This window comes from Pecten maximus, chromosome 3, assembly GCF_902652985.1.
Source record: "Pecten maximus chromosome 3, xPecMax1.1, whole genome shotgun sequence".
NCBI classification, from domain to species: domain Eukaryota; kingdom Metazoa; phylum Mollusca; class Bivalvia; order Pectinida; family Pectinidae; genus Pecten; species Pecten maximus.
Window position 1 is genome coordinate 37,243,075 of NC_047017.1, and position 13,708 is coordinate 37,256,782.

The 13,708-nt window shown below is 34.8% G+C and overlaps 2 protein-coding genes across 2 annotated transcripts in view; one reads left to right on the top strand and one right to left on the bottom strand.

Moving 5' to 3' along the window:
- Positions 1–13,708, top strand: part of LOC117324059 (general transcription and DNA repair factor IIH helicase subunit XPD-like) — a 45,413-nt gene that overhangs the window by 18,067 nt on the left and 13,638 nt on the right. The window contains exons 20-21 of the mRNA XM_033879674.1: positions 9,558–9,650; positions 11,175–11,247. Coding sequence (XP_033735565.1) covers positions 9,558–9,650; positions 11,175–11,247 — 166 coding nt within the window. The remainder of the gene's footprint in view (positions 1–9,557; positions 9,651–11,174; positions 11,248–13,708) is intronic.
- LOC117324060 lies at positions 2,726–4,652 on the bottom strand. The gene has a single exon (XM_033879675.1). The coding sequence runs from the start codon at positions 4,535–4,537 to the stop codon at positions 2,984–2,986; it is 1,554 nt and encodes a 517-aa protein (XP_033735566.1). The 5' UTR covers positions 4,538–4,652; the 3' UTR covers positions 2,726–2,983.

The window sequence follows — 13,708 nt, forward strand, 5'->3', positions numbered from 1 at the left end:
ACCAACACGTTACAACACCTGTACACCATGATGTTCCTGTATTACCAACACGTTACAACACCTGTACATCATGATGTTCCTGTATTACCAACATGTTACAACACCTGTACATCATGTTCCTGTATTACCAACACGTTACAACATCTGTACATCATGATGTTCCTGTATTACCAACATGTTACAACACCTGTACATCATAATAACTGATGTTTCAAAAATTTCAATCATCTGCTCAGCATACATTGTTCCATACATATTTTTATTTACATTCTTCTAGTACACACGCACATACCACAACTGTTTATTCCTTCAAAACACTTACCATCTCACCTCATCATTTAAATACGAAAAGCACAAATCTATGCATTTGAAAGCACTTTATAGAATTAACATACAACATATTTTAAAACTAAATCAATTTTCAATTTGCCAAAATATTTCCTGTCAAACTCCTTTATCCTGACACATACATCCTACTGATTATATATGAACCATGGACATGGATACTGAGGCAGTTTCATATTCTATCACATAGAGATTCAGGAATTCTCAAAAATTAAGAATCTTCATATTGCACAGTCAACCATAGGTACAATGAATATTGCACAAGATACATATTCAATTTTATTTCACAGCCAATTCTGAAATTTGGTGCATTGTAAGCTACCATACCTAGATACCTATCACAGCATATAAACTTGTTCAAAATCATCATCACAAAAAACATCAACCATTCACTGGTGGATGTACAGGACACGGTAAACTATTTATTTCTGTAGCCAGTCTTTATTAGCTTTTCTTTTAAAAAATGCAGTCAATTTTCATGATTTACAAATCAAGAATATAATCTAAAGAATTTATTTGTAAAGTTTAGTTATTTGAAATGCATGTATGTCAAAAACTGGTTCATGCTGAAAAAATGTTTTGTAAAATAAATATTGCTAGGTTATCTCCCATATTTTCAGAATCTGTTATTAAATCCATGGATTTTGTAAGAGGGTCTCAACTACTTATAGATGAATAAAACAGACATTCTCCAAAAGTGACACAATACATGTATACTTATTCCCGGTCTAATCTGAGCTTTCTCTGTCTCCTGACATTGAGACATCTTCTAACATTGACACTACTAAATAAGGCAATGGTTTGCACATTAATGAACACTGAATGATATAAAGGCCATCTGATGTCAGATATCTTGTATTTATGAAGATTGAATGATTACTAGCTGTACTGGTTTATATGTGACGAAGTCCGAGTATCTCTGGCCATCCCAGGAGCCAGGAAAATGTGTAGTGTAAGCCAAATATCTTTGACATTTAACCAGTGATGTGATCAATGTATAGATGTCTGGTGGAGGGCTAAGATCTCTTATAGAACCATTCCATCAACATAGATATTGAAGGTAAATTATCACTGTCTCATCATTAGATGTCTTCATCAATCTAGACTAGCAACACATGAAAAGGCTTATACAGGAAAATAAACCAGCACGGATATCTAATTGTAAACTATGGATGTTCTGCCTTCCGATATCTGATTTTAAGTACCACCTAGACAGCTACACAGTAAACCTAACACAGATATCGAAAGTGAAATTATGCCGTCGACCATCAGATGTCTGATTAAAGCGCCACCTAGACTAGCTACAAGTATAGACTTTATATAGGAAAAACCTAACACAGATATCTAATGTGAAATTTAGGCTGTCGACCATCAGATATCTGATTAAAGCGCTACCTAGACTAGCTTCATGATATAATCTTTAATAAAAACACTAGGTATTTAATGTGAAATCTAGGCTGTCTCATCACCAGATATATCAGTCATCGTCATTATAGTACCACTTTGTATACTAGCTACACATTTTCAGTGTTCATACTGATAAAAAAAACATGATGTGGAGTTATAGCTGACCTGACATCAGATATCTGTCACCATGGTTATAGCTGACCTGACATCAGATGTCTGTCACCATGGTTATAGCTGACCTGACATCAGATGTCTGTCACCATGGTTATAGTTGACCTGACAACAGATGCCTGTCACCATGATCATATTACCACCTATATAATTAAATAACTTTAAAAATATTTAGAACCAACAAAACATACACATAAAGGAAAAATAAACAATTTTTAACACAACTATTGTATAGTACTATGAATAAGGGAACATGGAATTATTAACAAATGTGAAAAATAAATCAATCTCTTTATGTCTGTAATCAGATAGCGAACAGTCATTGTATATTTCATAATTAGCTGATAGAATTTCCTCATTTAAGGGGATTATTTTTAATGTTGTTTACTGTAATTAACAGATTTTTTTACATGATATTCATATGCAAAAAAAATAAAATAAAGGGAAGTAATTCATTCTGTCTCGCTATATGCACCAGACTTATTTTGGAGATACATCGAAAGAAATGTATATCCATATTCTGTACAGTACATTTCATTACTTATGGTAGAGATAAAAACACAAAATGTAGAAAACTATAAAGAAAACAAAAAAAAATCACCCATTATAATAATTTTTTTTCTATTACAAAATGGAAGAAAATCTTTCTCATGGTAATAAGGGTATAGTATATCTGCTGTACATTTATAATATTGCAGAATTCTATAAAAATATAAATGGTAGACATATCTATAATTCTTGTAATGCCATTCATGGGAATTATAGATACATCACTTTCAAAAGGACTAGAACTACATTTATACTGGCAGAAGAAAAAAAATAGTATTTCCTCCTCTTATTTATTGCTTTTAAAAATATACGCTGATATAAATAAAACATTTTTACATAAATTTTACACTTAATTTTGCAACAAATTGAAATGAGTAATAGCACATTGGGGGGAGAGCGATTTCATCCGTCAATATAGTATAACAAACCAAGGGTCATTCTTCAGGCACAAACATGGCCATGGACTTGTATATATGCACTGTTATATTAGGTGAAATACCCCAGTTATGGATCATACATTCTCACTGGGAGAAACACTTATAATGGTGGACAGTTTCTGAATGATGTCTGCATTGTTCATGGTGGGATGTTGGGTGTTACGTGCCAACTCGTGACAGATATTCATCAGGCGCTCTGTCATCTGACGTTTCTGAACCTTGGGACGGGTGTTGTTGTTACGGTTACGTTTATTGGCGAACCAAGACTTGACCTGGGTGACTGTGATTCCTCCAAGTTTGGCCATCACGTCCTTCTCCACCTTTGTGGGGTAAGGGTTTTCTCGGTGGCTCTCATACCAGCTCATCATAGCACCGGTGGCCTGCAGACTCAGTGGCTGATTGTGACGACTTTTCTTGTCACGATCTGCCTTCGTCTTAGTGTGATGATTAGGAAACACAGTTTTCCTGTCTGTAGTGGGAATTTGTTGTGTCAATACATCACTGGTGCCATCGACCTCCGTCATTGGTGTCACATGTTTACGTTTAGCAGGCCCGTCGTGTTCCTGAGACAGAATCGGTCGTTTAGTGGGGTGTTTGTTAGAAAGCATCAAATTGGGTTGTATTGGGGGCATTCTGTGTGTTGCCTTGGTAATGTTCGCAGAGGAATGGTAGTTCGATGAGGATACGTCACTAGATTGAATCTGGCTCTCCTTACGCGACGAACAGTAGACTTTGGGTAGTGAAGTCAGTATATTACTCTGGGACATAGATAAGGAGGCCTTCTCCAGTGAACTGAACTTGGGAACATGTTGAGTTACATTCACGTCACTGTTGAGATGTACTTGATTGTCTTTTACTTCCTCATCCAAGTCTTGTTTACTCTTTGTTGTGCTCTTGGACTTGTATGGATAGACGGGTGACATAGACAAGTCAGAGTTATAACCACTGTCCTGGTACCGCTGTGCTAAGTGCATAAACATAGCTGATGTACCGTGTTCCTGTAACACAGCCACGTTACTAGATCCTTTTCTCTCACTAGTGCTGCTGTGTGTGGGGGCTGAGCTTTCACCCTGATCCCTATCAGACTGGAGTGAGGAGAGTGTGTTGATGAGATCTGGGGTGGAACATCGGGCAATATCATCACCATACTGCTGCGTGTTACAAACGGGCAGGGATGTGGATTTGTAGTAACAACTGCCTCCATCAGTGAGACTTGATGGAATATCATATCTGTGTGTCTGTGGATTATACCCAGAGAAATGTTCCCAGTTATAGACACCCCACTCCTGATAACTTTGTGAGGTGGAGCTTTGTGACAAAGTGTCCTGACAATTTACATTGTTATAATACTCACTATGCTGGCACGAAGGGATCTCATCGTATCTCTGGTTGGGTGACAGGGAGCGTAGATGCATCATGCTGTTGTGTAGGGAGGTAGGCACAGGTGAACAATCCCAGGTGGGTAGACATGCAGGCAGACATCCTGTGGGTGTGGTACGGTCACCGTGAACCATACTGTCAACGTCCGAAATGTATATAGAACAAATGTCAGTGTAGATATCATCCAGGGTAGGACTACTGTTTATATATTTGTCTGCTGACTCCAGAGTCTCTTGTTTCATTTCCATAATCCTTCAGGTGATATTAACTCAAACTTTTAGATAATTGGTGTAGGTGCTAATTTGGCTCCAGTCTTTGTATTTTCCCTCCAATTTTGACAGATCACAACACATCTGAATAAAACAAAATAGTGAGCACATAACAGAGGGAGCTGCATGTTTATATACTCATTAGGTCATTCTGAAAGGTCAATGTCATCTCATTGGTCAAGATTATCTAATTGGTATGCATGTGGAACAACTGACATGGGTAGTGCATGTCAAACGCATCACTTCCTGTTTTCTGATTGGTCAGTCTTAAAAGATACCCAAAACTAAACAGAGCATGCAAAGTTCATGGGGTGCCTGCAATATTATGGTACAACAGTATATTATGTGGTCAAGGCTGAGTGGCCACCAGAGCTACTGTCTCTCTTCCATCTATCACTTCCATATCACATTCTTTTGTTACTTATATCAGACACAAGATTTACATCTTGTTAAAAGTTAACTTAAAATTTCAATATTTCTGTAATACTTGTAATTAGTAAAATACACATTTTCAAATATTAAAAAAATGTGTGTATAAAAAATCTAGTGTATGTGTAGAATATATGTATTTTGGTTGTAAGTGATATATAGAAACTTCAGCTGCTTCAATTTGTACCTAAAGTAATTATAATCATTTGGTATTCAGTACTTATTAAAAATATGGAATTATGTCAATTCCAGACTCACTAGATTAGTAATGATAAGTACTGTCCTGGATCACCAAATAATTTATCCCTGTCTATGAAAGTATTTTTTTGTAAATCATTCTTTCAAAGAAAAAATATTTTATATTAAAAGATAATGTTGAGAGTTTCTCAAATGACCAAGTGAAGTTTGATAGAAATAAGGTTGTTTCTGTCTGGACCTCAGTACAAAGAAATTATAAGTATTGAACTTTTTTATATGTTATTTAATGTAGATTGCCAAAATTAAGCACACAATGTTTGCCTGATTTACTTGTAATTAGAATAGTTCTGATGTTTCCTTACAATTGATTTATTGCCATAATTGTTTCTGATATTTCTTTCATTTTTTTTAAATAGGTATTTTTTAGGCTTACCTATTCAGTGGTAGGAACATTTTTTTAGACATACCTATTTAGTGAATAGGACAAAAATTTTAGACTTACCTATTCACTGATAAGAACAAACTTTTTTAGACTTACCTATTAAGTTATAGGAACAAACTTTTTTAGAAATAACTATTCAGTGATAAGGACAAACTTTTTTAGACTTACCTATTCAGTGATAAGGACAAACTTTTTTAGACTTACCTATTCAGTTATAGGAACAAACTTTTTTTAGAAATACCTATTCAGTGATAAGGACAAAAATGTTAGACTTACCTATTCAGTTATAGGAACAAACTTCAAAGTATCTTTTTCCTCTAGAAAATGCACAACAGTACCCATTGGAGTAGCAAGGTGAAGTGTTCTGTTCTGATGTAAACTTGGTACTACACTGGTACAGGTGTGGTCATTGATTAACTCCAAGCCACCAATCAAGTCTACCTGATGGAAGGTGTCAAAGGTCAATGATGATGACACCCCTAGGATGACCCCAATCAAATACTAATCAGGAGGCCTAAGTTAGCTTGGATGTCATTTAAGCAAATCATGCCATTGTGACAGAAATCACTATCTTTTTGAATATATTATCAGTCAGTATTTTTTTATACTTATACATACAAAAAATATGAACATTTTAAATATCCAAAGCTCAAACTATTGTTTATTATTATTGGAAAAAAAACAGAGATATTTGTGAAGAATCAATTATGATATCAGTTATCATCATATTAATTATTTTGATTAAGACCTTTGTACCAAATATAAAGTTTAACTTTGTTATTTTTATGTAAATGGACAACAGTATTTGTCCTACATCATATTGACCTCTTTGAAACTTGTTCGGCTTTATAAGAATGGCGTATAGTTTTGTTTTTTCTGAGAGAGATTTTGATTCAACTATTTTTGCAAAAGTAAGTGCCCTTTGTTTATTTCGCTATGCGATTTTTGTCCGAAGATCTCTCCTAAATGTTTCCAGTGATTTCTTTGAAACTTTGTAGTCTTTATAATCATGATATCAAGTATGTTTAATGAGTTGAGACTTCTTCAGTAACTCCTGATCCTCAAAATGTTAAATAAAAATAATAAACATTGGCTTTGCAGTGAAATAGTCCAGTCTATTTAGGGTTTAACTGGGACATAATTACAACAGAAATTATTTTTAGTTTTTTTCATAAACATTGGTGTGTATGCTGTAACAGAAAAAAAAAGTCTGCCAAAATTAACCTTTGGACATTTTTTTTTCTCCCTAATTCAGTGAAGAAAATAAGCTCAATTGCTTACTGGACCAACTTAAATGTACTATTTAATTCTTGGATAATACTGGATATGGTTTGAATGACTATATTGTAAGAAAAGTCTATTTATAATATAGATAGACAAAAAAAATCAATAGGAACTATTGCATCAAAGAAATGATGTAGCATGAATATTGCTAGAAAATTCACCTAAGCAGAAATGACATCTGCTTAAGATATCTGGAAATCATGAAAGTAGTCAGATTAATTAATACCTCTTCTCGTGTAAATTTGACCAAACCGTTAAAAACATCTAAACTCCTCATTTTGAACAACAAAATGAGTACATATATACATTTTGTGTTTTATCTCATTGCTAAATATTTTGGCATGAAATACCACAATAGTATGGTCCTCATGACTAATGGGAATTAAGGTTAAAATGATAAATGTTGGTCCGATAGTACAGAGTGGGGGATACACAATTTTGAATAAAATTATGAAGTTGTATGAATGTTGAACTTCAAATTTATTTCATCAAAACATCCAATTTATGATGAATTTTCTGACAAGGTCCTCAGGTTATCAGATAAAACTTGTTCCAGAAAGAAAGATTTTTGTTGTTTGCTGACTTAGCAATTTTTTACTGTTCAGGCAAAATTGCATATAAGTATGCTTTCACTGTAAGATCTTCATTTCATATGTAAACTGATCTTACCAAAATTAGTATTTCAGGTAAGCGACGGACTTACATGCATAAATGGCTAAAAAAAGCTTTTCAGCATATGCTTGCCTTTTTTTTTTTTTTAAGTTACAGATAAGAGAAATAGATATCATTCAATATTCACAAAAAATAACACACAATTAGCACAATTGGTCAAATTGATGCTCAATATTAATTTTTGTTTGTGCATGTACCATCTGCCATACATGAACATTTAGTGAAATGCTATACAGTGTGTATTTTTAAAAGTAAAATTTTAACTTGTTTTACTTATGAGATTAGATAAATGCTATTTTCTACATTTACAAAGACAAAATAAACAACAAACATTATCGTCAAGTTAAAAATGATTTTAAGCTATATTGATGTTAATATTTCATATCCATTGTTACACGAAACATAGATATTACAAAGAAGGCAAAAACCTGATTTTCTCTTATTTTCTTCATATCCTAGAACGCCTAAAATGCATTTTCCCAAACCACTCATAAACTGATGCAAATCATATTTCAATACAAGAAAGTATATTAACACTATTTGGCATTCGACGTGCATATATTATTCAAATCTTCGGTACTCTTGTTTTTGTTTTGATGTGATAAAGAGGTGTTTCTTTTGATATACGAAATAAGTCAAGAGAACTTTCTACTTTGAGCAAACTACATTGGAAGGTCTGTACAAGTTTCATAAATATTACATAAATGGAAACTAAATGTAGCACAAAATAATGTATATTTTACATTTAATGTTGCAAATTAGCAATCAATAAACAAACAAAGAACAGGCCATTCTTGTAGTCTGTGCTCCTCCTCTTATTTGTTCCCATGGTGATACAAATATTTATGATGTTAATACTTATTCCCTGTGTTAAAACTTATTTCTGATGTTAATACTTATTCCCTGTGTTGATACTTATTTCTGATGTTAGTACTTATTCCCCATGTTGATACTTATTTCTGGTGTTAATACTGTTGATACTTATTTCCCAAGTTGATACTTATTCCCCATATTGATACTTATTTCCCAAGTTGATACCTATTTCCCAAGTTGATACTTATTTCCCATGTTGATACTTATTCCCCATATTGATACTTATTCCCCATATTGATACTTATTTCCCAAGTTGATACCTATTTCCCAAGTTGATACTTATTTCCCAAGTTGATACTTATTACCCATATTGATACTTATTCCCCATATTGATACTTATTTCCCAAGTTGATACCTATTTCCCAAGTTGATACTTATTTCCCAAGTTGATACTTATTCCCCATATTGATACTTATTTCCCAAGTTGATACTTATTTCCCAAGTTGATACTTATTCCCCATATTGATACTTATTTCCCAAGTTGATACCTATTTCCCAAGTTGATACTTATTCCCAAGTTGATACTTATTCCCCATATTGATAATTATTTCCCAAGTTGATACCTATTTCCCAAGTTGATACCTATTTCCCAAGTTGATACTTATTCCCAAGTTGATACTTATTCCCCATATTGATACTTATTTCCCAAGTTGATACTTATTCCCCATATTGATACTTATTTCCCAAGTTGATACCTATTTCCCAAGTTGATACCTATTTCCCAAGTTGACACTTATTTCCCAAGTTGATACTTATTTCCCAAGTTGATACTTATTTGCTTGTTGTTGATGCTTACTTCATGTGTGATGCTTATTCCCTGTCTTATTTTGTGTGTTGATACTTAGTTCGGACAATGAAACTTTTTTCCCACATTGATACTTATTTCCTGTCTTATTTCATTAGTGATAATCATTTTCTGTATTGATGCTTACTTCATATGTGATGCTTATTTCCTGTCTTATTTTGTGTGTTGATACTTATTTCCCACAATGAATCTTATTTGATGTGTAATACTTATTTCATGTGTTTGTACTTCTTCCTGTGTTGATACTTATTATCCACTGTTGATACAAGATGTACTGATTTTCTTTGTTTATACAGGGGATCATTGACCAGGTACAGAAACACAAACTGTTGTTTATAGAGACCCAGGATGGTGCAGAGACAACACTGGCCTTACTCAACTATCAAAAGGTAGGCACGCAGACTTGACCTTTTTTCAAGGTCACAGGGATCAGATATGTAAAAATCTTCAGATTGATTTTCCTGATAGCAAAAATGCTCAGGGTCCTATTTGACCATTAGTATGCATGCAGGGTTGATGGACTATCAAGTTTGTTCAAATAAATTATTTTCTTCATGAGATGTGTCAGCTGTCAACAGGAAGGCCATTGCAAGAGGTTGAACAGAGGTTTGACAGGATTTGGATTGTGGCATTAATGTTATGTCATCAATCAGATTAATGATGTCATAATAGTAAAGGTTATGGGATCCATGTATCTTACATTTGCATAAGTGGTGTGCTGAGCACTGAAGTTAAGTCACTGTGACCCTGCATGACCTCAAGGTCAAAAGTTGAAGTAAATAGCAAATTTTCAGTACAATGTTGCAAAATCTTCTGAACTGATTGAAGATGATTTTTTTTTATGAAACTTAAAAAAAAAACTTACCTGCATCACCAACTTGATGTGTACAATTGCACTGAAATAATGTTCTGTAACCTACATCTCAAGGTCAAAGGTCAAATAATGGTACTAGGTAAGTGCAAAATTTACAGTGCAATCTTTTCTTAGCTGTAGCTTGTGAACTATTTCAGATACCTTTGGAAACTTAAAATATATGTTGCACTGCAATAAGATCACTGTTATTTTATTTTGTTTTAACATTTTCATGCATAATTATTTAAAATCAAATGAGAAATTGCTTGATTACATTTTAAAGTTACCAGGTCAAAGGAAAGGTAAAAGTTTGATATTTTACATATACAGTCTTTGTCCCAATGTAATGAAGCAAAAGGCCAAGGGTCATGATATTGGGCCAGTAACATGCTGTGATGAAGGACTACAATGTTTGTTCAAATGAATGACCTTGACCTTCTTTCAAGGTCACAAGGGTCAAATGTGTTAAAATATTTAAATGACTTACTCTAGTTAACCAAGAAGTCCAGGGTCATGATATTTGTTCAGTTCACAAAAGATACTTGCTTAGGTAAAAATCTAAGTGAATGGGCAAGGTCATTAGGCCTAAAGGTCAAGGGTTCAGATGTGTTGAAATATTTAAATGTCTTCTCAAAAACCAAGAATGGTTATGATATTAGTCAGTTAGAATGCTGGGAGGAATGGCTACAAAGTCTATTCAGACAAATAAACCTTTATTTACTTCCATGGTCACAAATTTGAGATGTGACAAATATCAGTTTAAAAGAAAAACATCTATCAGTAAAATCTAGAACTCAGGTGACCACATTTTCTCTCATAGTTTCATCTCAGGTTTGGGCCCTGAAAAAATGCATGTTGTTCAGTGAAGTAGTCACCAACTACTACAATGAGACCCTGCCTCAAAATGACCCTGGTTGTTCATTAGGCAATGAACCCAGCAAACAAACACCAATTTTGGAAAAAATGAAGAAAATAATAATCCAAATAATTTTTGAATGCATGTAACAATATTGATGGAAGATGAATCATATTGTCCCCTCTGTGACTTTGTTTGATACAGGCTTGTGAGAATGGCCGTGGAGCGGTGTTGCTGTCAGTGGCGAGAGGCAAAGTTTCAGAAGGAATTGATTTTGGTATGAGACTCAAAGTCTTTTATTACATTTGGCTCATGAATTTTTTTATCATTTCATTGAAGAAATGATGAACATACATTAATGTATTTTCATGTTTTATATATTTTACAGCTAGTATATAAATACATGTACTCTATAAATCTACCTCTGTACATATCAATGTACCCTGTTTACACATCAATGTATTTCAGTTGCTGTTAATTTAGGTTTTTTTCTTGTAAATCAATTTTAATTATATATTACAATAACTTTATGGGAGTGCTGGCTTTGAATTACTTTAAGGCATGGTAATGTAGTACTGAAATAAGTTCATACCCTATACAACACTCTGGTAAAGCTGGGCTATCAGTTATACCCTATACAACACTCTGGTAAGGCTGGGCTATTAGTTATACCCTATACAATACCCTGGTAAAGCTGGGCTATCAGTTATACCCTATACAATACCCTGGTAAAGCTGGGCTATCAGTTATACCCTATACAATACCCTGGTAAGGCTGGACTATTAGTTATACCCTAAACAATACCCTGGTAAGGCTGGGTTATTAGTTATACCCTATATAATACCCTGGTAAGGCTGGGCTATTAGTTATATCCTATACAATACCCTGGTAAGGCTGGACTATTAGTTATACCCTAAACAATACCCTGGTAAGGCTGGGCTATTAGTTACACCCTATAAAATACCCTGGTAAGGCTGGGCTATCAGTTATACCCTATACAATACCCTGGTAAGGCTGGACTATTAGTTATACCCTAAACAATACCCTGGTAAGGCTGGGCTATTAGTTACACCCTATATAATACCTCTGTAAGGCTGGACTATTAGTTATACCCTATATAATACCCTGGTAAGGCTGGGCTATTAGTTATACCCTATACAATACCCTGGTAAGGCTGGACTATTAGTTATACCCTATACAATACCCTGGTAAGGCTGGACTATTAGTTATACCCTACACACCACTCTGGTAAGGCTGGGCTATCAGTTATACCCTATACAATACCCTGGTAAGGCTGGGCTATTAGTTATACCCTATACAATACCCTGGTAAGGCGTGGCTATCAGTTATACCCTATACAATACCCTGGTAAGGCTGGGCTATCAGTTATACCCTATACAATACTCTGGTAAAGCTGGGCTATTAGTTATACCCTATATAATACCCAGGTAAGGCTTGGCTATTAGTTTGCCCTGTACAATACCCTGGTAAGGCTGGGCTATCAGTTATACCCTATACAATACCCTGGTAAGGCTGGGCTATTAGTTATACCCTATGCAATACCTCTGTAAGGCTAGGCTATTCGTTATACCCTATACAATACTCTGGTAAGGCTGGGCTATTAGTTATACCCTATACAATACCCTGGTAAGGCTGGACTATTAGTTATACCCTATATAATACCCTGGTAAGGCTGGGCTATTAGTTATACCCTATACAATACCTCTGTAAGGCTGGGCTATTAGTTATACCCTATATAATACCCTGGTAAGGCTGGGCTATTAGTTATACCCTATACAACACTCTGGTAAGGCTGGGCTGTTATTTATACCCTATACAATACCTCTGTAAGGCTGGACTATTAGTTATACCCTATACAATACTCTGGTAAGGCTGGGCTATCAGTTACACCCTATACAATACCCTGGTAAAGCTGGACTATTAGTTATACCCTATATAATACCTCTGTAAGGCTGGGCTGTTAGTTATACCCTATACAATACTCTGGTAAGGCTGCGCTGTTATTTATACCCTATATAATACCTCTGTAAGGCTGGGCTATTAGTTATACCCTATATAATACCTCTGTAAGGCAGGGCTATTAGTTATACCCTATACAATACCCTGGTAAGGCTGGGCTGTTAGTTATACCCTATACAACACTCTGGTAAGGTTGGGCTATTAGTTATACCCTATACAATACCCTGGTAAAGCTGGGCTATTAGTTATACCCTATACAATACCCTGGTAAGACTGGGCTATTAGTTATACCCTATACAATACCCTGGCGAGGCTGGGCTATTAGTTATACCCTATACAATACCCTGGTAAGGCTGGGCTATCAGTTACACCCTATACAATACCCTGGTAAGGCTGCGCTGTTATTTATACCCTATACAACACTCTGGTAAGGTTGGGCTATTAGTTATACCCTATACAATACCCTGGTAAAGCTGGTCTATTAGTTATACCCTATATAATACCTCTGTAAGGCAGGGCTATTAGTTATACCCTATACAATACCCTGGTAAGGCTGGGCTGTTAGTTATACCCTATAAAATACCTCTGTAAGGCTGGGCTATTAGTTATACCCTATACAATACCCTGGTAAAGCTGGGCTATTAGTTATACCCTATACAATACCCTGGTAAAGCTGGGCTATTAGTTATACCCTATACAATACCCTGGTAAGGCTGGGCTATTAGTTATACCCTATATAATACCTCTGTAAGGCAGGG